At 36.5% G+C, this 26,039-nt stretch overlaps 2 protein-coding genes across 2 annotated transcripts; one reads left to right on the top strand and one right to left on the bottom strand.

Annotated features, from left to right (window-relative positions):
- Window positions 1–1,392: 1,392 nt before the first annotated feature.
- LOC104116089 (3-oxoacyl-[acyl-carrier-protein] synthase II, chloroplastic-like) lies at window positions 1,393–11,013 on the top strand. Its single transcript, XM_009626882.4, has 14 exons — window positions 1,393–1,705; window positions 2,508–2,713; window positions 2,788–2,991; window positions 3,272–3,382; window positions 3,469–3,564; window positions 4,251–4,296; window positions 4,413–4,492; window positions 5,226–5,294; window positions 5,430–5,514; window positions 6,654–6,808; window positions 6,905–6,985; window positions 9,485–9,544; window positions 9,993–10,149; window positions 10,610–11,013. Exons 1-13 carry the CDS (start codon window positions 1,534–1,536, stop codon window positions 10,107–10,109), a joined length of 1,482 nt encoding a protein of 493 aa, XP_009625177.1. The 5' UTR covers window positions 1,393–1,533; the 3' UTR covers window positions 10,110–10,149; window positions 10,610–11,013.
- Window positions 11,014–11,835: 822 nt separating this feature from the next.
- Window positions 11,836–25,270, bottom strand: LOC104116090 (uncharacterized). Its single transcript, XM_070181245.1, has 19 exons — window positions 25,120–25,270; window positions 24,355–24,908; window positions 22,348–22,879; window positions 21,933–22,190; window positions 21,199–21,290; window positions 18,821–19,030; window positions 18,341–18,745; window positions 16,999–17,177; window positions 16,805–16,898; window positions 16,669–16,725; window positions 16,233–16,367; window positions 16,066–16,137; window positions 14,349–14,462; window positions 14,094–14,255; window positions 13,868–13,996; window positions 13,595–13,696; window positions 13,425–13,504; window positions 12,926–13,075; window positions 11,836–12,774 (listed from the first exon to the last, which is right to left on the bottom strand). The coding sequence occupies exons 2-19, from the start codon at window positions 24,862–24,864 to the stop codon at window positions 12,207–12,209; spliced, it is 3,849 nt and encodes a 1,282-aa protein (XP_070037346.1). The 5' UTR covers window positions 24,865–24,908; window positions 25,120–25,270; the 3' UTR covers window positions 11,836–12,206.
- Window positions 25,271–26,039: the final 769 nt, after the last annotated feature.

Genomic DNA, 26,039 nt, shown 5'->3' on the forward strand with positions numbered 1-26,039 from the left:
ATTAAAGCCACACATACACATAATAACAACAATAACAGATACAGTATAATCCAACATTGGGGCCTGGAGAGGATAATTTGTACGCATACCTTACTCCTACTTGATAAGGTAAAGAGACTGTTTATGGTAGACCCTCGTTTCAAGAAAAGGTGAATAAGAGAAAGAAAGAAGAAGGGGAAGAACATGACAAGGAAGATGTAGCACCAAAAATAAAAACAGGAAAAATAACACGACATAGTAAATATATATTATTGATATTTAATTGATTAAATAATTTTTTTAAACATGAAATAAAAAGTTACATTTTTGGGCTTTGTCAATTAAAACAGAAGAAGTGTGAATGGAAAATGGTGGAAAAATAAATAAAGGGAAATGAAATTTTGAATTAGTCTATTTTATAAAGAAACTTTGTCCCTCATTGGATAGGAAGATGAAATTTTTTGTGCTTATATGTATAAGCAGTTCTTCTAGCTCTTAAAGAGTTGTGAAGAGAGCAAGTCTCGCACCGTCATCGTCATCGTCATGTGGGGGTATTAAATTTTTTAAGGACACACAAGTAACTTATGAACTCGGAATTTTCTGTTTTTGTTTTCTTAACTAAACTCATGTCTTTTGATTTTCTGGTTTTTAATACAGAATTTTAACCGACACTATATACACAATATAATTTTTGGAGACTCTTCCGCCCTCCGCCCTGACCTCCGCGGCGGCACTCTCCTCCCACTTCTATTTCGGCTGGGCCTAACTTAATTTTTGTATTTGTCTTACAAATCAGAATTGAACTTTACATTTTAATTTTTATATATACAACGTAACTCTTCCATTAAGTATATTCTACCGTAACTCCGTATGTGATTAGACTGACGGTAATAAACACAATTTTAATTATTTCCAAATAAAGTATAGTGGGAATATACCAGAATATTATTTTTTTTTAAATGTATATCAGGTGGTTAACTTTTTTGGATTTTGTAAGACTATAATTTTGTCTGCATAGAGTGGTGGTATTGACACATCAGACATAGATAAGAAGGAAAGAATAGAGTTTAAAGAGGGAAGAACACTTGGCTAACTCTGTCTGTAGGAAGACTCAGATATTATATTATTATTTTAAAGTGGAAAAAATAAAGAAAATATTAAAAATAAAGAAAATAAAAATTAAAACTTGGCTCTGAAATACTTATAGTAGTGACTAGTGAGAGCAGAGAAAGAGATCCAGGAAAAAGACAGCATTTCGATTTCTTCATCTCTCTCAGATTTAACCAACCCCACAAATATATTACCCCTACCCCCACCCCCACCCCCACCCCCACCCCACTCCCACCCCACCCACCCAAAATTTCTTTAATCTCACCCCCACCCCCTCCTCTTCTGCTCAGAGGAGTTGTTCTGAACTGAACTCTCCGCCCCCTACCCCCAACCACCACCCCCTGCATTTGTGTCTATATACTGTATAGATTTTGAGTTAGCACTACATTGATATAAGTTATATATAAAGGGATTTGTATATTTTTGATCGGAAAATTTTAAGAAATGGCGTCATCGACGGTATCGTCATGGGTAATGGGTTCAACATGCATGTCAGTCGTTGAAAGAGAACATGATAAACATTCTTTGTTTGGGATTTCTTCTAAGTCTAAATGCAAATGGGCTTCTCAAACTCGCACCAGGGTTTTGCCCAAGTCCACATCCACTGCTCAAACAGGTAACTTTATTAATTTTTAGAATTGGATTTTACAGAAATGGAAAGTCATGCATTTGCTAATATTTTTTTTTTGAGTGAGAGCCTATTTGAAGGGCTGCATGGTAAGATTCTTATAGCAGTGTGATTTTATGTTTATTAAATTGGGTTTATTGTAGTCTCGAATTTGCCACCTCATGTTGGCATTGTGTGTCATGTGAAATGAGTGTGAATTTCTGGAATAGATCATGCAATTTGCTTGTAGCTTGATTTTATGGTAATTTCTTTTTTAGTATTAGAGACTGAAAAGAGTTGTGTCTACGCTTGTACGTGTTGTCTGCTACAAGTTTAAGAGTTGTTATTATGGGTTTTGGATTTTTGAACAACGACTTCAAGTGCTAATAACTTGGTTCTGAATTTAATATTTGTACATATTTAATGAATTTCTTAATACAAATACATTGTCCGAGCAGAAGTTACAGAAGTTACAGGGTTCGGCCAAACCCGTATGTAGGCTTCTAGCTCCACCCCTGATTGGCTGGACGTAAAGGAATTCATTTCCCCCCTTTTTAGTAGAAATATTTTTTTCTTTGAGAATATTTTTGCGGTGAGCAAATGTTAGTAAATGATTTGATCATGGAAATGTTGTGGAAAATATTTTCCTGTGATGCCAAACACTCCTGCGTCAATGTACATGATTGGGTTTTCTTTGAAGTGATCACACAGAACTATAGAGATCTTCAACATCATTTTCTAATACGGTTTCCCTTTAAGCTATCAACTTTCCTACATTGATTTTGACGTGCTTGGCCGCTCCTTGTATTAGGGGAGGTAATGGCAATTGCTGCCCAACCGGCCATGGAAGTTGCACTAAAGAAGAAACCTCTGACCAAGGAAAGGCGAGTTGTTGTGACAGGGATGGGAGTTGAAACGCCGCTTGGTCATGATCCCCATGAATTTTATGAAAATCTGCTTCAAGGTGTCAGTGGCATAAGTGAGATAGAAGCTTTTGACTGTTCACAGTATCCAACAGTATGTCTTCTTCTTGGGCCTGTTTTATCCAACTTTAGTTATTTAAATGTTTTTAATGAGGTCCAAATTCGCAGAGAATTGCTGGAGAGATCAAGTCTTTCTCCACTGATGGCTGGGTTGCACCCAAACTTTCTAAAAGAATGGACAAGTTCATGCTTTACATGCTAACGGCTGGTAAGAAAGCACTGTCAGATGGTGGAATTACTGAAGACATTATGGATGAATTGGATAAAAGAAGATGTGGAGTTTTAATTGGCTCTGCTTTGGGTGGAATGAAGGTGATCAACTTCTTCTTTATTCCTTCAATCGTAATTGTGATGAAAATTTCACTGGTTAAATGTGTCAAAAAAATTTCTTTTCCATTTTCATTTTTTGTTTATATGCTTTTGGGATCAGCTCTATTTGGTTGCTAACATATCATATACGGAATCAACAACCTGTACATGATTGCCCATGTATTGCAATCTCCTACTAAGCAGACCAGTATGAAGGCTCTAGAGTCTTTGCTAGAACCAAAGTAAGTGACTACTCTCTAACTGACTTGCTTTGTTTGTGCAGGTTTTTAATGATGCAATAGAGGCTTTGAGGGTTTCGTATAGGAAGATGAATCCTTTTTGTGTTCCATTTGCAACTACAAACATGGGTTCTGCCATGCTTGCCATGGACCTGGTTAGCCATTAAGATTCAGTTACTATCTGTGATTTATGATTTAAAAAGTCCCAGCTTTGTGCATTTGTTTACAAACTCGATTGCAGGGATGGATGGGTCCAAATTATTCAATTTCAACAGCATGTGCTACAAGCAACTTCTGCATATTGAATGCTGCTAATCACATCATTAGAGGTGAAGCTGTAAGTTTCGTGCCTTTAAGGTCATAGAAAGCTTTCGGAAGCAGAGGATTCAGTATCATCTTACTGTTGTTCATAGAGTTCCCTATGTATTGACAGATGTGTCCCAAGGATTAACATGCTTAGTAGCTTAGAGGGTGTTTGGCTAAGCTTACAAGTTGGTCAAACTGGCTTATAAGCACTTTTTGGCTTATCTACGCGTTTGGTAAATATCCAAAATGCTTATAAGCCAAGTGCTTATAAGCTAAAATCAACTATAAGTCATAAGTTGGTCACCCCCAACTTATGGCTTTTTAGCTTATAAGCACTTTTAGTTTGACCAAGACTTTTACTAGTTTATCCTTTATAATATTTTCTAATTCACAAAATATTTTTCCCAAATAAATTTTTTAACTTTCTTTTCATTCTATATTCATTGTTCATCTTTTTCTTTACAAAGAAACTTTTTAATTTATAACCTTTTGTAAAGTTTTTAAGGATATTTTAGTCATTTTAATAAAAGAACAACTTATCAGCACTTTTCTACCAAACATATCAACGGCTTATTATCAGTTTCAGCACGTCTATCCAAACACGTAAATGCTTATTTAAAAAATCAGTTTCAGCACTTCAAGCTTATCAGCTATTTACAATCAGCTAATCCAAACGGGCTCTTAGTTCTCTTGTTTTTACACACTGATAATTTGCAGGACTTGATGCTGTGCGGTGGATCAGATGCAGCAATTATACCAATTGGTATATTATATGTTCTTTCTTACTTGAAGTTTGTTTATCAAGCTGAGGTTGTTGATTACCTTGTAATACTTATAGTTTTAAATAGCTTTTGATGTTATTTTTGTTTTCTTTTGCAGGATTGGGAGGATTTGTTGCATGCAGAGCACTTTCACAGCGAAATGGTGACCCTGCAAGAGCTTCTCGGCCTTGGGATAGTGTAATGTCTTGCAAATCTTTTGCTCTTATTCCTCTGCTTTCCCTCTAGTTGTAAACGTCAACTTTTATGTGGCAAGGAGTGGTGATTCTAGAGTACTTACGCTATTCCTATTGCAGTTCTTGGGTTTGTGATCTAATAGGGAATTAGAAATTTCCAGCTTTGTATTTTTCTTTGGTTGACTGAGCTGCCTATCCAAATTGCAGCTTCCATTCCCTGAGATTGAACTTGACGTATGTCATATTTTCTTCAGAATTTATGACCATGTATCCCCTTTGCTTTGGACTCATGTGGACTCAGTGGAAGGAGAGGCATGTGAGAAAAATTTGTAGGAATTGGAAACTCCTGTTTTTATGTTAAGTGGAATATTTATATTTCTGGTATTCGCTTGGAGCAAATATGATATTCCAGTCACTATTCACAGTTGGATGCTCTTTATCATCATGCCTTTTTGCGGGATTCTCTACTTTTTGTATACATCTTATAGGAGCATTCTTCCAATCAAATCAATAAAAATTATATTCCATTATATATTTATTTCCATGTTCTAGCTCGTACATTCTATGTGCGTACGTTGCTGTATTTAAATGACTTGTAAGATGAAGCTATAGCACTACAAAATTTCAACCCTATGGTCCTCTGTGTGTGTGTGTGTGTGTGGGATGGGGGGTGGGGGGTTGTCAGAGTGTGTGTAATTGGTGAGAATTGCTTCTTATTTTTATTTAATCCTGGACAGAATCGCGATGGATTTGTTATGGGTGAAGGAGCCGGAGTCCTGCTTCTGGAAGAACTGGAGCATGCCAAGGTGATTTATGCTTCAAAGTCTATAAATGCTTTCCTTCTAACCCACTTGTTGATCCTCAAACAAAATATGGAAGATAAAAAGCCAATCCCCGGCAATATAATTCTTTTAAGTTTCCTTTTTTAATTTCATGAGCAGCAAAGAGGTGCAACTATCTATGCTGAATTTCTAGGTGGAAGTTTTACTTGTGATGCTTATCACATGACAGAGCCTCATCCTGAAGGTAATTCTCTCTCTCTCTCTCTCTCTCTCTCTCTATATATATATATATATATATATATATATATATAAAAATCATTTTTTGATCACCTTTGGATTTGTGGGTGGTCTTTTCGTTGGTTAATAAAAAGGTAAGCTTTTGGCTGTCAACATCAGAAAAATTTTGAATTGTTCAAATTTCTTGATTTCTAGATTGATATGTCTTACACCTTTTCCCAATTCTTCTGGGCTGTCTACGATTGCCTTGCTTTTTGTTGAGGATGACATGTGCAAATGTAAGATTTACTCTGTGCATGATGAAATCAAAGAGTCTTAAGTGTAATTTACCCCTCCAACAACTAGCTGTGACATATAGGCCTCCAGAATATGATTCGATCACTCTAACAGCTTATACTCTGGAGGGGTCCAAAAATTGGTGAGAAAGTCGTTTGGCTTAAAATAGTTGTGGTAATACATCACCTAATCCTCTTCTGTATTTATGGCTTTAAATTTCCGGCGCCTTGCCTTTTCTAACAGCTGTAGCAATATGTATTCTTGAATGTGTCTATCCATCCATCTCATAAATGGACCACCCTAACCATACTGGATTTGATCCTTTTATTTTATGTTGGCTTCTTTTGCAAAAAAATATCTCTTTTGTAATAACTAATAACTTGCATGTTTTTGTTAGTCACCAAGATTTTGTTCCACAAAGGCATTAACTCCTTTATTGGCATTTTAGAAGAATTTCCTTTCATGGGATCCATCAGTAACACGAAGCTCTCCTGAAGGACTCCTCTTTGTTGTCCCCCTATTTTGTCATGCTTGAAGTCATTCCTTTTCTCATGTTAACGGCGGATCTCGAAATAAACTGCTTCTTCGGTTCTTAGTGAGTTAAATGATGCACTACTTTTGTGCTCCTTTTGTGTTTTGACTAAGTTGGAGATGCAGTTATACTCATCAAATCTAGTCCCTCAAGTTCTATGATTTTCTGATAATTGTACCTGAAAGATTCTTCTGAACCAGATAGATTGGCTTGCATAAATTGTAGCTTACATAGAACGGAAGATAGCTTAACGTACTAAGAATGCACGATCTCATGTTTACTGAGATACAATAGAGAAAAGGATAGCTTTGAACTCCCTTATCCCCCCAACCTAGCAGGAACTGGAGTCATCCTATGCATAGAGAAGGCATTAGCTCAGTCAGGGGTATCCAAGGAAGATGTAAACTACATTAATGCGCATGCTACATCCACACTAGCAGGAGATATTAAGGAGCATCAAGCTCTTCTCCATTGCTTTGGCCAGAATCCAGAGGTTAGATTGAAGTTCTCTTATTGAAATACTGTGCCCATACCATTCCTCTCAGGTTTTCATTTCAACTGTTTATCAGTCGCTGCTCCATGTTTTCAGTTGCGAGTTAACTCCACAAAATCTATGATTGGTCACCTGCTTGGAGCTGCTGGTGCTGTTGAAGCTGTGGCAACTATTCAGGTGCTGTTATCTCATAATCCCTCAAAGTGTGGTGCAGCTGCAATTCAGTTGCTTTCTAGTTTATTGTGTAACATCTCATCCAACTATTTTCTTGCATAATGTTATATTTGCTGGCTGAAAATTTGTGGTATAGCGGTGTGTGTAGCCTGTTAGGTGACTGTTACATTATTTTGGTGTCAGACTGTTGAATAGACTAAATCAATATTTTATTTATGTAACATCTAATTGAATTAGAGAAGGTCTTTATTAATTCACATATCATACTATTTTTCGCAGTCCTTTAGGGGGAATTGGGGAAGCAACAAATGATTTGGTTCCTTGCTTGCTTGTTTTCTTCAGACCTTAGTTGCTTTTTGTGAGAGAACTTGTGGCTGCTAAGACAGCACAGCAAAAGCTGTTTTACTGAGGAAGCTGCACATTTTTAAAATTTTATAACATGAATAGCTTTCCTTTTGAATTTGAGTTCAATCATTGATATCATATACAGTAAAAGAAGAAAAGATATACATGGCCGTCACCGTCATTTGTGAGTGCAAAATGCAAATGTATGCCAATTGGTATAGAGGACATGTTGTGTGACCTAAAGAAGGGGGAAGAAAAGGGACTGGCTGACCTTTTGCAGAGAGGAAAATTACTAAATGCTACCTGCTGGTCTTAAAGATGTCGAACTGCTACTCAATGTAACCTCAAGTAGACATAAATGACTCGTAGGAATAGAAACATCAACTGACTCGGGAATCTGGAAAAACTAAACCTAAGTGATGATGCCATCCTTTAGAATTGTTACTCTTTCAAGTTAAAGAATTTCCGAAGGGTTATGATTTACTTCTGATCTACCAATCTGAAGTGTTGAGCATAAACCTGGCAAGAGTAGCAGTAAGGAGTTGGGTTTAGACCTGTATATAAAAAATGAAGAGCATGGCAACGTATGTGCAATATCTTGTTGATAGCTGCACCGTTTGAGATCCAAATCCTCCGTCTCCACTTTGTACAAAGTTCATCCTCTTAAAAAGGTGCTGTATAAATGACGGAACGGGTATGCAAGCATTAACTACCCAAGAATTAGTTTCTAGCCGAGGAATCTGGGTCTTCTTATTCGGCATATTCATCTTTGGAGCCTTAATGCTAATAGTGGTATATAGACCAACTTAGTCAAGGTGAGGGTATGCAGTAAAATGAGTTCTTGTAATGTTTATTGTAGCCCGGAATATTGTGTCCTGTGTAGTTTCTGATGCTTTTCATGTTGGATGGAGGTTTTCTTGTATTATCCTCCATCAAAAGACGACGTCTCAAAGTTACCCATGAATCCTTGCCTCGAAGTTAAATTGTCCATGCTACATCAATTTGTTATCTGAAAATGTTGCTTCAGATGTTACAAGTTATAATATAATACAGGTATTTTGCAATTCGATGACTATGACGAATTTTTATATACCAAAATTACTCCGTTAGGCCTGGGTTAGATCTTCTCTGATATTTAGACTAGGGAAATAGACATGACAATAATGACACTTCTGAGGTCTCTGTGTGTGTGTGTATGTGTGTAAACAGGTTAAACTATACTAGACTTTTGGGTGTAATCTAAAAGCTTTTGGTAACTAACTGTTTATCATCAAATAATAGGGGAAAAAGAAGATCTGGAAAAAGTTTATTGAAAGTTTTATGTACAAGGAAGACATAAAATATTCATAAGAAAAAGACAGCATACTTGTACTATACGTACCATATTCATAAAAGTTTATTTTAATCTGACATTTGAAAGAAGAAAACCATACGTGTAACATTTACAAGGAACATTGGGGTGGGAGCCTTGACACAATGCATAGGGGGAACTTTCCATAGTGGTTATTTTATTATTTAGAAATAGTTGCTTTTTGCAATCATTTTCGCTGCTGCGAGTTACTCCAGCTTGAAGTTGAGAGCTCTAAATAATTGGAAGTAGAATAACTTCGTAACCTGAAATTATTCAAATACATGTTGATTAAAGAAGCAAAAGAGCCAAATTTTATCTGAGTTTTGTTATTATGTGGGTATACTCTTTTATTTTGGCTACAAATGGAGCTATAACAGTTGTTTTTCAAAAAAAGGAATTTTAGGATAAGTGACTAACTATTTTGAGATAATTCAAGGATCATTTACTTCCTCGTAGATGACAGGTGATGCAGAGTGTAATTGATGTTAGACTAAAGTCATCTCTGTTCTTGAATATGCTATACAATGTGATCTGCGCTAGACAGTGGAGAGGATGATGAAGATAGGCACTTTCGGGACATTTACTTTAGCATTATGCGGATTCATGTTTTTGCTAATTTATTGGTGATAAAATATCTGATAGGAACTAGATGTTGCAGAATTTATTCTTAAGGTGATTGATTTTTGTGGATCACATCCTATAAAAATCTCTTGATTATACTTTTGAACGTGGCCCTTCTTTGCTTAACCTTTGCAAAAATTATCTGGCTGGAATTTCAGACTGACAGTTAAGTTGGGACTTTGCAGGCAATACGAACTGGTTGGGTTCATCCAAATATTAATCTTGAAAACCCAGATGAAGGCGTGGTAAGGGCTTATCTTCTGTTCATTCTCAACGATTTCTTGTCATTTAAGCATGATTTATCATCATACCTATAGAATTTCATCAGATGAAAACTGCAAAGAACACTTGCGTGTCAAGAGTACAGAGTTGGTCACCCTTCATGACTTGACTAGCTACATTTAAGATGAAATTCATAGCTTTTCTGAATTCGTTGCTGTATCACCAAAAGCTGGTTTCCAGAGGAGTCTCTTATAGAAATGAAAAAACTGTGGCCATGTCTATTGGTTTGATTCACATTGTCTGCATTAGTCGACTAATCTCTCATATTGCAAGCAAGACAGATTTCTTTATGTGATATGAGTACAAAGCATTTGTTATGTTCTCTCTCCCCCGGTTCCCCCTATTGCACCTTTTCACCCTTAGTTGACCTGGTAATCACAGCAGCTGATGATATGTATTTCAATGAAACAGGATACAAATAAACTTGTGGGTCCCAAAAAGGAACGACTGGATATCAAGGTGGCATTATCTAATTCATTTGGATTTGGTGGCCACAACTCATCAATCTTATTTGCTCCTTACAAGTAAATCTCTTGGGCAATGTTGGTGCATCTGACAGATACAAAAGGTATGTAGATTCATGCTTGTCTGTATTGAGGAAGTGAAATTTTTTTTTTAAAAGGCGTGTATTTTTGAAGAGTGCATTTAAGGAAGTGTTTAATTAGTTTTTGGTAGGGAACAATAGAGGGGACCAAGGATCACTAACTTAACATGTAAAAACCTAGTTGTTTGTCTTCTAAATAGAGGGAAATCTAACTTCACTCCCTTCTAAACTTATGGAACTTAGTCCATACTAAACCCCCATGCAGCAGTGATCGAAGTAAATTTGATAATATTAACTCTGGAAAAAGAGAGAATCCCGCGAGCTTGGAAAGCAAATGAAACACTTCTGCAGCGAAAAGCAAATGAATCAAGCCTCCATTTCCCTACTTCCTTTTTCCCTCTCTTACAGTTATCGGCTCCCCCCCCCCCCCCCCCAAAAAAAAAAAAATCATTAAACATAATAACATATGTTTCATTTGTTTCAGGAATATTGGGAAGGATCCTTAATTCCAGAGTTACATGGACACTCTTAGAAGAGACCTGTGTCTCAAGGAATTTGTATCTTTTGCAAGATAGTCGAATGGCGGTGGTACTCCAAGGTAGAGAATTCCTTTTTAGATGATTGTTGGAGACAGAAGAACCTGAAGTGCAGAATGGGCAAAGGATCAACTTCTTCTCCATAGTGTGACAATCTTCTTGTCTCTTTGCTAAACTGAAATCTGTTTTCTTATATATCCTTACACATAACAGCCAAATGATTTATGGAAACTGAGTTGGCGTATGACCTTTAGGTGGTTGCATATGGCCCTTAATACCAAGTGAACTAGTTTCCTTGTATAATCGGAGAATGCCATATAATCTATAACAGCTTTTAATTTTGACTTTCCAAGATTTACTGCACTTCTTGACATTTATTAACTTGAGTGGACAAACTCTTAATAACTTTCACAAGGGGAGAAACGGATGATTACATTTATATCCCATGAAGGTGTTTGCGTCTTTAGCTCAGATTAGTGGATCACGGATATTAACTTGATTAATATATATTTTAATCTAATTTGGATGACGTAATGATCATGAAATAGTTTATGAAAAAATTCTTATTGAACAAGATTGTAAAAGATGTTATAACGTCACTACCGCACACGAGCATAGTCGTCACGTTACCAGACTGGAAAATATTGTTATGTTTAGACTATAAATTCGTGTACTAATTAAACTGAAAATTTGCGGATCAGAACGGGCCCTATTTAACATAGGCGGATCCAGGCTTTTTGAAATTTTAGTGATTTTCACATATATAACTATACTCCGTGTCGAAAATAAGACCGTCCGAATTTAAATTTGAACAATCAATTTCACTTGTGTCGAAAATAAGACCGTCCGAATTTAAATTTGAACAATCAATTTCACTTGTAGAGATGCACTCAATAATTATTTCACCATAGGAGTCTTTAAGCATCATATGTGCACGCATACTTAAGTAATTTTAAAAAAAAATATAGCATTGTTATAAATGATTTAAGGAGATATACACCTCTGGGCCCTAATAAAAGAACGAGCCAATTTGCTGAATTGAGTACGTTGCGTTGCAACAATTGGTTGGAGAGAAACTTGAGGCAGCTGAACTTTTCTACTATCAAAACCACGTACTAAAAGGAAATCTCTCTGGGTTACAACTTACAACAGCAATTCAAATGATTTCGAAAAATTTAGACAATCACATGTGACTCACATTACTTTCATGCACCAACCTACTGCAATTTGGTAAGAATATTACAAACAACCAACTTAAATAGCTAGCATTTGACGCATTTGCTAATTTTCCTATGGAAACTACGTATACTCGATTTCCTTCCTACTTCCTTTTCCTCGACATTCCTATCCAAAAAACAAATCACTTCAACAGGCGATATACAATTATACATGGACGAATTAAATGACAAGGTGACGTCAAAAAGGAACATGGGGCCGCCAGATTGCTAGAAGCCCCAAGTGCAAACTATGGCACAAACTAGTGAGCCTCGGGGCTGAGCTCTCCATTTTGACCTAGCATCAACAAAGCAGACTTCACACCTTAGTCTATTTGGCGCTGGCTTTCTTTTTAGTCTTGACTCTCTTTGCGGACAGTATGGATGATGCACTCTTGCCTTCAAGATTCTTTGTTAGCTTCACAATGCTTGCCATTCCTTTTCGTGCTGCTGCCCGATGTTCAGGCCTACGGCTCATCATCTTGCGGTCAAGGGGCCAGTAGGCATATGGCTCAAGTTTGTCTTTCCTCTTGACATCACCACCTGCCTTCTTGCTTGCATATTCTGTTCCAGTGTAGGCCCATCCTGAATCAGATGTTTTCCTCCGTTTCTGAGTTTTCCTTGAGCTCTCAGATAAGCGACTTCCTGCTTCGCTCCTTACATCAAAATCATTAGTAGGTGGCACTTGTTTTTGCTTCTTATCTCCCTCTTGAATAATCAAACGGCCTTCAGAGTCTATTTCTGCTTCATCTTCTGACTCCGACTTCCGCTTGAGATTGCCAGATCCTCTAAGAGCTGACCTGGTCTTCTTCTGGTCAAGTAAGTCAAGTGGCTCGTCGTCTAATTGATCATACAGATCTTCCTGCAAACTCTTGGCTGCTTTCCGTGTTTTCTTGGACCTGGAAATATGGCATACAAACACTTATCTTACATGTGAAATATAGTCTAAACTAGAAAGCATCACTAAAAATAACACTAGCTTCCACCATCTGTAAAACATCCTCAGGACGATAAATAGTAACCATTACATATTAAAACATTCCCACTGACCGTAATAAAGATGCTTTGGAGTCTGATGCTAATGTAGCCTTGCTCCTACGACCAGTAGTAGTTTTTGCGTCCATATATTCTGCATCACTATTCTCAGATTCTCCATCATCATACTCAGAAAAGATTTTTGTATGATTCCACCTGCTTAGCCTGTAACAGGACAGAGACGTTAATACCATAGGTATTTAAACTAATGCTTGAAAAATTACCAAGGCACTGAAAATAAGAGCTTCTTATCCATGCAGAGGACAAAAAGATTAGTGATCCAAAGAGCCATAGTCCACCTTACTTGGGATAAATCTGAATATTGAATATTGGTAACCGCCAAAAAAAAGGCAAATATTTTTTTTTTTGCTGATAAATAAACTTATCCAAATCAACAGAGGTACATAAAATACTCCAATATATCTTAGTTGCTTCCCAGGTGTCAAGCATCAAATATTCTTCTGTGTATTATTCTCAACTTCAGTATGCAGGTATATAGAGGAAAGAGAACAACCTTGATGTTGTTGCTTTTGACATATGAGATCTGCTTTCCTCGGAATTCGACGCGAGTTTCCTATCACTTCGCTCCTTGATCTGCTTTTTCATCAGAAGAATAAATAACTCATCTGAACATTTAATATCCCACGAGCATTTTCACAGGTTTAATTCCAGTTCATAACAAACCTTTCTTATATTAGTAAGGAGTTTCATGTGGTCTTCAGGCATCACCTCTTTTACAGCATCCAGACCACACTTCTTGATAAGCATTTCAATAAGCAGCTTAACCTATGAAAGATAACATACACGCAACCACCTTCCAATCAACAAGCCATCTTTATAACAGAAAAGAGATTCCAAAAACCAAAATTATATAAGACCATGGAAGATGAACTAATTGCATACAGGAACCAAAACCAAATGAAAACACAGTAGTTTAGGATCTAGGAGAAACAAAACCTTGGCTTTGAAATGCTTCTTGGTATTATTTTCCCAACCAAGAAGGGCCTCTACCATGCTCCTTAAATGTGCTTGTAGTCCCTCAGCCGGCGACTTTGTGACCAGTACCTTCAATAGCCCTAAATTAGCCTGCACTTAAGACAAGTTTCAGGTGAGAAAAACTTCAGAATATGGCAGGTGAACACTGGTTTTGCACAATATAGTCTTAATGCAGACTAGAACAGACCTTAATTATTTCTTTGTTCTCTCTCTTAAGGAGAAGAAATGTTGATGGAAGGACACTGTACGCAGCAGAAACAAGGTCGGTGAATTCATAAGCCAGGCGAGCTACGCCTTTAACTGCTGCACTGATCATATGAGGTGTATCTCCAGCAATACCCCCAGCAACCTGCAAGTGAAAATGCCAAGGACAATAGTGCCTATGTCAAACAGAAAGAGCCCACTCCATTACGTAAATTCATCAAACTATTACTTATCGTACCATAGTAAAAAACTGATGCAGGTTCTCCTTTCTGCCACCTCTTTCTTCATCCCCACAAGCATGGCCAATCTGGACAAGAAGCTCATACGCTCGGTTCCTTGTTTTCTTGTTAGGCTTACATGGAATCCTCAAAAATCTCAGTACAGGAATTAAATAATTATAAATGTTTTACATTTATAAACCGTTCTTCCACCTAGGCAGCCAAGAGCCCAAGACTAGTTAATGGTGAGAAAGTTATTAATAGCCTGTTTGGCCAAGCTTCTTCCTAGTCCAAAAGTGATTTTAGGTGTTTGGCCAATTTTTTATTTTTTTTGGGGGGGGGGGGGGTGGGGGGTTGCTTTTGGGAAGCATTTTTTGAGAAGCAGAAAAAAGCAGATTCTCCCCAGAAGTAGAAGCAGTTTTGACTTTTCTTCTTACCAAAAATACCCTTAGCAAAATGTAGTATATTCCAAAATAACTTTACTTATTCTAAACCTAATACTTAGGATATTAATCTATAAATATTTTTCTTATTTTTAGGATAGCTTTCTAATATATAGTGACTTTTGGGGTGAATATTTTTATATTTGTTGAATAATTTTTTGATATATTTAAATCATCTTGAAAGAATTAAAGTACTTTATAATTTTATTTTCATATTTCACTTAAATAAAATAAAAAAAATTAATTATTATCTTTGATAATAAATATTTATAATTATTTATTTACTTATATAATATTAACTATTAAGTACGTAAATCTCTTCATGTCCTAATTCGTAATTTGATACTTAAAACACTTTTTGAAAAGCTTGGCCAAACACAAATTATTATTCGAACGTGCTTTTCAGATTGATTAGCCAAGCACAAACTGCTTCTCTCCAAAAGTACTTTTTCGAAAAGCACTTTTGAAAAAAGCACTTCTCAAAATAAGCTGATTTTTCAGCTTGGCCAAACAGGCTATAAGTTACAAAATTCTAAAAGCTCTCATAGCAAAATGATCATGAAAGAAGATAGCAACTGTTTTAAGCACTAACTTGACCATTTTGCTAAGTTACCCAATCCTAACGAGAAATCAAAGACCATTAATCGAGGCTATAAGTAACAAAACAATCTTTTACCCGGGATTTTGTGGTAATTCAAGGACACAAACCACATGAACTAATAACAAAAATAAGGAGAAGGATGACAGTTGGAAAATGCAGAGCTCAAGAAAATGATAAAAGTCCACGAATTTTGGAGTCAAGTATCAGCAGAAGGAACAAGACTAACTGTAAACTGATGGAAGTAAAAGAGGAGAGAACAAAAATGTGGATAGTGAGTGTAGTTTGTACAATCGTTTTCCATCCGGGACCTACAAAAATTAATGCTTCGCCCACTGTACTTCAGAATGCCGTTTCACGTGGAAAGACTACTTAACTTGTAGCATGAATAGGCTAGAGACTTTTAAAAGTTAGAGGACATACTTCAAGCCTTAGGAAAAAAATATATATATTATGAAAACCTTGATAATAGCTAGCAACTTGTAGCCACTGCAATTAGCAAAAGGCTCAAACTTGATGCTAGAATAGCAAAAAGACTAAAGATATTAATAGAGCATATATTTCCTATAGATTCATCCCTCTATACCAACTATGGGAGAAAAATCATTGAGGATAAATGGGCACATTTACAGCAAAATAAATTCCTTTGAAAAAAAAATACTAGTCAGCTCTATAGCAGATGAATAATAGACAAACCTCTTTGAGTGCAAGCAAAATTTCAGTCATAAAAGCAGTAATACTGTCACGCCTCCCCTGTTCTGGGTCATCCTGTAGAATGCAATGAAGTGTAAAAAACTATGCAATGCTATGAATGGCACAAATCTGACGCATCACAGTTTTATCCACAAGAGGATATGTGTCACCTTTGTAACACGGACAATTAAAGAGTATAGGCAGTCAAGTCTGTAACGTTTGGCTGAAAAATGATTTGCAGGTAGTGCTTCAATCATCAAATTAAGCAACTTTTCGGTACTTCTTGAAATAAATTCATCAGATTCCTGTTCAAAGAAGTTGCAAAACTTATTAGCCACAAAATAAATGTGCCAAAAATATAAACGAGAAATCATAAGAGAGGTGCTTTAACAGTATAGCTCAGATTACTTGCTTCAGAACTTGTACCACTTTTAATCTGAATCTTTTCAACCATGCCAATGATATTTCACTTACTCAACTCACAAGTTATTTATACAAGTTGTTTTAAATTTTTTGGACATCGCCATCCAGTCCTAGATACGTTAGAAGAATACTGAGAAGAAACTACAACAATGCCTTTACATGATATTTGGTGACAACACTTACCCGAAGGATGATGGAAAGAACTTTATATGCCTTCTTCTGGATCAAGCCTTCATCATCCTGTCCCTTATACTAGTTATTAAACCTTCGACATCAAAAAACTGAAAGGTGCAGAAGCAAACACATAACTGACACCAACCATTAAAGCAGGCTCTATTGCACCAAACAGTGCATTAATATGTTCAGCATCTAAACCAGGCAAGAGCGAAACGGCCAGATCAAATAACTGTGCCCTAAATGATAAGAAGCAAGAGATATTGATTCAGTTAACACAAAGGAAAAAGGACTTTGACAGCAGAAGGAATGAAACAAATGTGATTTTGATCATCCTACCTCTTTAGGGACGGAGAACTTTCACTGGATGAGTCATCAATCTGCATTGAATTGGAACTTCTGGCCTTCTCTGCCTTCCCAGACTCTTGAGTCACCTTCAAAAGCTCACGCATGGTCTTCATAAAGAATTTCCTTACTTCCTCCTTGTCAGCAATAGGGGCCAATTCACGGATTGTGCTCTGTATATAATACGCATATTTATCGAAAAGTGAGCTAACAAGATATTTTCCAATCAGTTTCTTACAAAAGATAAGTAAAGCTTTCAGGTCTGACGACTTCGGACTAAACATAAAGAGAGGCCAATTCACCAAATTATGGTCTGTATAAATACATGTATCATAAATGGGCTAAATAATTTGTGCGGTAATTATTTTGACCAAGTAAAAAATTCAGGCATACTGAACCACAGAAAGAAAATGTAAGTGTACACTGTATCACAAATTATGAATAACATACAAGCTTTGGTTTGCCAATAACAGACCTTGTCAACAGCTTAAAAGAAATTGAAATACTATAACATACATCACCTCTAATGAAAAATGTGACAAGACTACCAAGTGACAGCATTTCAAATGTGACGGATAAATAAAAACACAATTTTTAAAAAATTACTGAATTACACAAGCAACAAGGACAAGGAGAACCTTACATAGAGACCTTTTAAATCAACAAAATCTACTACCTCCATAATAATATCAATGGCCTGGTTTGGAGCAGATTGATCAAACCAACCAATCCTCAGTCTAAAACGCAGATTAAAATACTTTTTGCAAGGAAAAAACCTTATAGATTAGGCATAAAATAGTGTTAATAATTAATCAACAAAAGGTTTGTTTAATTAAAACTTCAACCTGAATATAAACGATTCAGTCAATAGGGGAAAGAATCCATTCATGTGTTGAGAGTCTTGTTTGACTGAAAGATATGGCCTTCTGGATCCCATTGCTTGATAACATCTTTGGAGCAGTAAAGAAAAGATGTGGTCTTTTTTCTTTTGTATTAAGTATAATGCCTTGGATAGCACTAAAACACATATGAGCAAAGTGGTCGGAATGGCTACAAGGACACAGAAAAAACTATTGGAGGATATGTTTCCAACAGCCTCTTTGGTTTCTTACATGCTACTGAGAGAATTTGCAGAATATAGAATGCAGTTTTTTCTCCTTTTATTTTCTTTTTCTTTTTCCATTGTAGTGTTTCACTGTTTCTCTAATGCAGTTGTGACAGCGATCCAAAGATTCATATATCAATTACAACACTAACAAAAGAAATTCATCCATCCGAGTATCTACATTGGCACACTACTATCACCATGGGGTAATAATACCCTTTTTTATGTTACCTGCAAAGATCCACCAGTATGCTTAGAGGATTTTCGGAAGACTCCGGAGAGAACAGACAGCAGTTTAGGAGCCGAAAGACTCAATGCATTCAAGTTATCACGTGCAACTTGCTGGTTATAACGCGCAATGGCTCGTTTTTTGGGAACGCTCATTTCAGTATCAGACAAATCCACTTTTCCTTTTGAAATGCTATCGTTCTGCTGAATGAGGATCTGCAAACTGGAGCATATTATCCCACAAACATCAGGCTCTTCCCGTAAAGCTTTGCTCAAAACCTTCTCCAAATCCTTAAAGCTTTCAGCAGTGTCCACAGGGTAATTGCAAAATGAGGGTAACAACGACCACAATGAATACACAATTCCATCAACAGTTCTCGCAGAATAAATCTTTCCCTTGCTCTCGAGCTGCCACAAAACATAAGAATGAGCTCAGTGTAAATAAAAGAGGGGCACAAGAGGTGTCATTTAGCATAAACATACCATTGCAGACCTCTGCTTCATAGCTCCAACCATCGACAAAATTGAGTTGGTAAAGAAACTTAAATGCGCACCAACGATATTTTGCTTTAGAATTGGGAAAAGCCAGATGTTGGACTCCGATAAATCTTGCGCATCCAATTTAAGAGGAAGAAGAGTTAGAAAAGATTCAGGTCCCATTGCACCAACAGCTGATCCAACACATTCGTGCAGCTGTTATCAACAAATCCTTAAATCAGCAGTGTATTCTATCGGATAAGAAAATGCTATAGCTAGACACATGCTCACAAATCATATCCCAAAAGAACATTAAGGAACTAAAGAAAAAAGCAACTCAACAAGGGAAAAGGTCCCCAGCTAAGATGCAACCTATACTTCCACTGATAACGGTTAGGGACCCTAGTCAGTCTCTGCCAATTATTTTTTGGGGAAGCGGAATAATTTGACTAACTAGCCAAGCAGGTCCCAGGCTTATATATTATCATGGTTCTCATTCCCGACTGGATCCAATTTCAGGCGAGAAAGAAGATCCACACAAAGCAAAACCGTGCTTGTGCAAAATATCACGCATACTCCGCACAAGGTAAACATAGCCTCATCGGAGAAGACGAGAACTATTAATGTTTCAGAAAACAGCATTACTTTCAGCAATAAAGTGATCACCAAAGAAAATGTTAGCATGTTAGTTAAGTCAACCTTACTATGACACTTATAATTTGTGTCAAACAGATGAATACAAATTCATTGCACTGAATCACATAGACGGAATTAGTGATGATATAGACAGTTCAAGAAGTTGACCTGACCTCATTTGGAAATTGATGGTGTTGACGAAACACAAAAAGGTCGGACAACCCCACTAAATGCACCATCCAAAAGTCAAGAACCATTATAATAAGTGATCAACACACATTCATTGATCATATCTGTATTTTTATGGGTTTTTAAAGTATATCTCACACTTATAAATAAATTTATCTCATAACATAAACTCCAAGACTATGCCAGGAGCAGCAGACACTGATAGTGGTTTGCAATCTTCCTTGGATCCCGAGAAAACAAAAAGACAATCATCAGACGAAGGAGTTCGCTGATCCGTTCTTCTTGTCTGGTCTCAATTCCTCTTTATTTTTTCCCTCAAATGTCTCTATCCTATATTTTTCTCTGTCATTTCTCAAGTTGGTAGCAATCAGTCCTGTTTCTCTTTTCTGTCAGAGGGTCTTTACCAAAAATTTTCTATACAGCATCACTCCAAGATGTCTTCAAACAAGAAGGATGTGCTACTTCATCCATTGTCTCTACATCTAATGCTTTCAGGAATTTCCACACAAACTTCACCAATATCTGCTCAAAATTACTTATCAAGTTCTATTATTTCCTCATTTAGCGAATCAGGTTGATCTAGATAGAAATACAACAACAACAACAACAACAACCCAGTATAATCCCACTAGTGGGGTCTGGGGAGGGTAGTGTGTACGCAGACCTTACCCCTATCCTGGGGTAGAGCGGCTGTTTCCAATAGACCCTCGGCATCCTTCCCTCCAAGAACTCCCACCTTGCTCTTGGGGTGACTCGAACTCACAACCTCTTGGTTGAAAGTGGAGGGCGCTTACCATCAGAGCAACCCACCTAGATAGAAATCCAAATACTTAAATTTTAGTTCGCTTCCTTTCCTTTGTCCAAACAAATCTATTCAGAAAACCTGCAATGCCCTCTCACCATTGTGATAAATTTGATTTCTTATGCTATTTAATCAAATAAATTTAAATGCATGTAAAATATTAGCCTATTCTCCAATGAAAAAACATTACCTTATTTTTACCAATCAGACAATCTTTTATTAGTTTTTAGCCAATCTAATCATTTTTGTTTAATTATACTGCATCCTCCATGACTATTTCTTTTTTTTTTTCCTTTGATTGCCAGCATATGCCATGACTATTTAGTTTGTAATTTTTCCTTTTCGATCCTAGTTTCCAGATACCTAATTATATATGTTCATTTGCGAAATCCAAAGTATTAGGATTATAAAAAACAGACTTAAATTTTTGAGATCTCCATTAGACTCAATGTCTTAGGAGCAGCTACATTCATGCATCATATTAATTTCTAAAAAATTGAGGCTTTGAAAATCGAAACATAAGGCCAGCTAATAATAGAGAAGTCAAATTTGATCATCAATTCAAATTGTCATACAGAGATCAAATATAAAAAAGCAACTGAAACTGTTGTCGAAAAGGTCAAATCGCGAATAGCGGCAGCAACAGAATAACTAGGGGCGGGAAAAAATAAATACAACAACTACGACGCCTCAGTACCAAACAAGTTGATGACAAAAGGCATTTCCATGATTAAGCAGCCCCAAAAGCAAGGTTCACCTGTCTACGGTAAGGGAAGTCTTCATCTGGCAACTTTTGCATATCAGCCAAGCTCTGAAGTGTTCCCTTCAGAAGGTGAGAAGAATAGTGACCTAAAAAGAAATCAACAAAGAGGACCACTTCACTTGACATTCCTTGGTTGATATATAGAAAGAAAGCAACACGGAAAAGCATATCAAGCTCCCTGTATCACCAATTTCATCCAGTGATTGGGATACGATAGTCAAGATAAAGAGTACATATGTGTGTAGACACACACCCATATTTGGGAAGGGGTGTGGATTAGGTGGGAAGGGGGGTGGATTAGGTCAGAAGCAGCTGACAATGTTCATCACTTACTATTGGCATAGCCAGTAGTAGCAGCGACGCAGCTAAAAGTAAGGAATGGGGTTCAATTAAATTATATCGTGCAAGTAGGGTATATATATAAATTGTTGAATCGCCTTAACATTATATATGGCATTTTTTAAATCCCCTTGTTACAACTCTTGGCTGCACCACTAGTCAGTAGTAAAATACTAGGAAAGCAAGAAGCAGTAATAAAGTACTCGATTTTATCAAATTGAACATCATTTTAGGAAGTCCAATTCCATGGAAATTGATTTGAATAAGTGTCGGATACTGTGTAGACAGAATATTTTAGATCATTCAATAACTAGAAATTAAATATCGAGATTTAGAACTTAAGATGGCTATATTTTTTTAAAAGAAAAGATAATAAGCAGTGCAATCACCTAGCTTGTCAAACATGGCAGCCACTACTTGAAATGACATGTCCCAGACTGCTGCATAGTGATAGGTAATTAAGCTCTCAATTGTGGCACAGATTTTTTCAATGATAGTTGGTCCAGATTTCCTCATATCAGTATTAGAACTAATTATGTCATCCACACCCTGTTTGATCAAGTTTCCATCAATGCATTCATGTATTAAGCTCTTGAGTGCCTCCAGTGCAGCCCTTATTGCTTCCTCGTGCTCAGAACCAAGAACATCTGAGGGACCATAAATAACAAAAAGTAATAGTCAAACAATAACTATCAAAATCGAACAGAATTTATAGGTGCAGTTGAAAGCCTTCTTTTTGCGGCATGAAACAGATTGATTCTTATTGTAATCCATGCTAGGTAAGGAAATAGGAAAAAGACCCACCACTAAGAGAGTTGAACACCATAGGGAGCTTAACCACACATAACTGCCTGTTAATCGAATATACTCTTCTCATCCCAATGCCAAGCAAGCGAGCTGTGAATGTCAGAGTATCAGCAGATGACTCATTCGCAGAAACTGAAGTAGCTAATGAACCCAATAGGTCCAGAAGCACTTCTGCGGATACTTCTGCTGTCGGATGGATACAAAGAGCAGTCAAACCATCTGTAATGCGCCTATTAACAAGAGGCTGATGCAACTCCAGTAGAGACTTGAAGTATTTCAAAGTACTATTCGAATACTTTGAAGACATATAAGGAAGACAAAGTTTCAGAGCATCCAGCACGTGTAAGACTTGTTGTGCTCCTTTGGGTCTTTCAGAGGCATTTCCAGTTGTTCCTCCTGCAAGTAGAAGGGACCTCTCAAAGAGATTTGTGATGGCTTCACTTGCAGGTGCAAATAGAGGAGCAAGCATAGGTAATGCCTGAAAGTTTTGCAAGACATCACGAATGCAACTATGCGACATCTTTCTCACCTGTTCCATCGACCAATCCAAACAAGAAAATTCAATGCCAGTGTACTTGACCTTCCTAACTTTTGAGTTGAAGCATTATGTAAATGCAAAGAATAGTTAGAATACTATCTGTAAGACTGTAACATTACAAGTAAACAGATATCAACTTTTTATACTATAGCTTCCATGTTCTCTAATTTCAGCTTTCGTGGGGAATTGAGATCCATGTATCTTTATAAATTTTTCGTTAAACTGCTTTAATTGTTGTATTTTCTCATTCTTTGTTTTCTCATCAAACGCAACTTGATAACAAAATAATCTCAAATCTAAACTAGTAACTTCTCCTTGTAGTAACTATTATGGAATCTAAAAAAGGATCAGAATTGCTGGGCATGGCTGTACTCCAATAACCTTTTGAAATAAACATTACCCTAACTATCAACCCACAAAAATATCATTCTGCTCATACACACATCTTTTATGACACAATCATTATAACTTTGTTACCACCGTGACTTGTTAAAATTGAAAAAGTTATCAAACTGTAGATTCTGTAAACATGCATCCTACTTTTCATATCACTGCATAGGAAACTTCTAAGCTTGTGCCAGCACAGTCTATTACTTAGTTGATAAAGTTATCTTGTTCTTCAAAAACTTTCTTTTACTATGGTGCTAACGCAGGATAAAAGAACATGGCTCAACCTTTGCTCTAACAAGAAACATGGACTGAATAATATAAAGACCGACATTCAAGAGAATAAACCATGAAAACCCATTCCTTAAGTAGCCTCTTCCCCTGTCATGAAAAGACTGTTCCCCATAAGATTATCTCAAGTCGCCTTTCCAACATGAGTTTAACTTATATGCACTAACAATTTAAATAGTGTATTTTCGCCTATTATAAAAGATTGCTTTTCATTTCTTAAGACTGGTGTTGTCAAAGGCTCATATAAGGCGCAGTTGAGCCCTTAGTGCTTCGCGTGGCTTAAGCCCCACTTCAATGTAGGCAAGCACTAAGGCATGAGCCTCATTGCCTATGAGTCTATCTTGAATCGAATTGTACTAAACAACAAATATAATAAGCAAATAACGCATTAGTTGTTGAGGGAAACATTGTGAATGAATTTGTTTCTTTTTTTTGAATTATATATATATATATATATATATATATATATATATATATATATATATATATATATATATATATCAGTGCACCTTTTTTAAAGCCCACACTTCAGTTGCGTTTTTTAGACCTGGAGCGCTAGAGCTTTGGACCTTTGACAACACTGCTTAAAATTACCAATCAATGTTTGTATAGAGAATTACCTGCAGCGTCAGTACACACAACTTATGCTCTTCCAACATTTACAATTTCCATATTGTTAAAGAAGCACTTGATAGATTAACCAAAAGAAAGGCATGCACTAGGCCAAAGGAACAAAAATAATCGAACTTCTTATTAAAATTGTTAAAAGAAAGAAGGAAAGTAGCGACCTTTTGGCGATCATCCGTTAAATAACCAATAAACACACCATAGAGTTGAGCAACATCCAACCAGTTCCCTTTTGATCCCACAATTAGCAAGTGCATAACACACTTTAAGCACGCAATGATCCCTTCGATATCAATGGTCTTTAATCCAAGCAATTGAATCATAAGGTTAGACAAATACTCGTATTTCTGCTTCAAAATGGCTTTGTTTATTCTAGGAAGGACGAGGGATAAAATAGTGGAAAGTGCATTGATAAGGTGTGATGGCGGCCCTTCAGGGGAGGAGGTATATAGGCGTTGGAGCGAGGAACAGGTGGCGCCGAAGTAAGTGATTGGAGTAAGAGGAAGGCTCTGGTCTTTGAGCTCCTGTGACATTGTACCAATGGCGGTGCAGATGTGCACGTGGTGCTCGTTATTGGATGAGCTAAATTGTGATAGTACCGTGTTGCAGAAGTCATCTGAGGACACGTCAGCATTTTCCGGTAGATGAAATTCCATCTCGACGCCTTCCATTTTTGTGAGAAACCTCTGAATGCGGCGGCGGGTTCAAACACCCTCTACAGAACTCAACAGTAAGTTTTATATTAGTCTAAATTGATTCTTATTAAGGAAAATTAGCAGAGCTATTGATAGAAGCAAACACAGCAGCTTAATCCAATTCAGTAAAAAACTGATTTAGCAGTAAACTTCATTGCAAATAGGAATAAGCTTTTGGTCTAATTAGAGATAGATAGAAAAGAGAAAGCACGAGAGAGACAAAGAGAGTACCTTTTGATTTCGTCTGCGAAGGAGAACAGAGGTGTTTGTTGCAGAAAGAGGTGGAGGAGAGGAGCAGAGTAAGCGGCGGAGGGTTTTTGGCAAGATTTTAGGCGCAAAATTGAATTTGGGCTTTATTTTGTTTGTTTCTCGTCCAGACTGCATATAAGGAATTTGGGCTTGGGCTAAGGTTCAAATTCACAAATGGACCCATAAGTGTAGAAATTACACCATGTAACCGCTTGTAACCAAAAAATTGCAGAAATATGGTCTTTTTTATGGGATCTTTATCTTTTGGGCCTCGTTTGCATCATACCAAAAGTTAAAAGTATTGCGTACGGGTAATACTTGTTAAACTTAAAGTAGCTGTAGTTTAATACTAGTAGCGACTCCGTCCTACACCACTAAGTGCAATACAAATCCTTTTAGTAGGGACATGCATTATTTGATTAGAACCTCAAAATTTTTGACAAGCTGAAGGTTTGATATTTGGATTTCCTATTAGGGAATGAGGTGTAACTTTTAAACGTTTCATTATTCAATCTATTTTTTATTTCAAAAATAACGATATATATATAAGCATGAATACAATGTCAGTTTACAAAAATAACCTTATAATATTAAGCATAATAACTCATAATAAAAGGACAAAATCAAAATTTTAGATATTAACCTTATAATCCTATTAGTCTTAGGACATAATACTACACATTAGGAATCCTACATGATTACCTTTAGGAATCCTATTAATATAATTACTTTCGGGATATCTAATTCATATAAAATTGAACAAGTAAATATTTTTAGTCATGTAATCCTATTACGTTTAGGATATACTTCTTAAAAAATTTCATTACTAATTTAATTTGAAAATGTATTATAATGTCCTATTACTAATTTAATTTAAGAATGTGTTATATTGTCCAAATCCA

The sequence above is a fragment of the Nicotiana tomentosiformis genome, chromosome 7, assembly GCF_000390325.3.
Source record: "Nicotiana tomentosiformis chromosome 7, ASM39032v3, whole genome shotgun sequence".
NCBI classification, from domain to species: domain Eukaryota; kingdom Viridiplantae; phylum Streptophyta; class Magnoliopsida; order Solanales; family Solanaceae; genus Nicotiana; species Nicotiana tomentosiformis.

What these genes read in the sequence shown, in the direction of transcription:
- LOC104116089 (XM_009626882.4), top strand. Translation starts at nt 1,534, where the DNA reads ATGGCGTCATCGACGGTATCGTCATGGGTAATGGGTTCAACATGCATG. An exon ending in CTTCTCGGCCTTGGGATAGT is followed by an intron (nt 4,493 to 5,225) that starts GTAATGTCTTGC and finishes AATCCTGGACAG; the next exon opens with AATCGCGATGGATTTGTTAT. An exon ending in GCTTTGGCCAGAATCCAGAG is followed by an intron (nt 6,809 to 6,904) that starts GTTAGATTGAAG and finishes CCATGTTTTCAG; the next exon opens with TTGCGAGTTAACTCCACAAA.
- LOC104116090 (XM_070181245.1), bottom strand. Translation starts at nt 24,864, where the DNA reads ATGGAAGGCGTCGAGATGGAATTTCATCTACCGGAAAATGCTGACGTG. An exon ending in TTTTGCTTGCACTCAAAGAG is followed by an intron (nt 14,463 to 16,065) that starts GTTTGTCTATTA and finishes ATTCCATGTAAG; the next exon opens with CCTAACAAGAAAACAAGGAA. An exon ending in TCAAAAGCAACAACATCAAG is followed by an intron (nt 13,076 to 13,424) that starts GTTGTTCTCTTT and finishes GTCCTGTTACAG; the next exon opens with GCTAAGCAGGTGGAATCATA.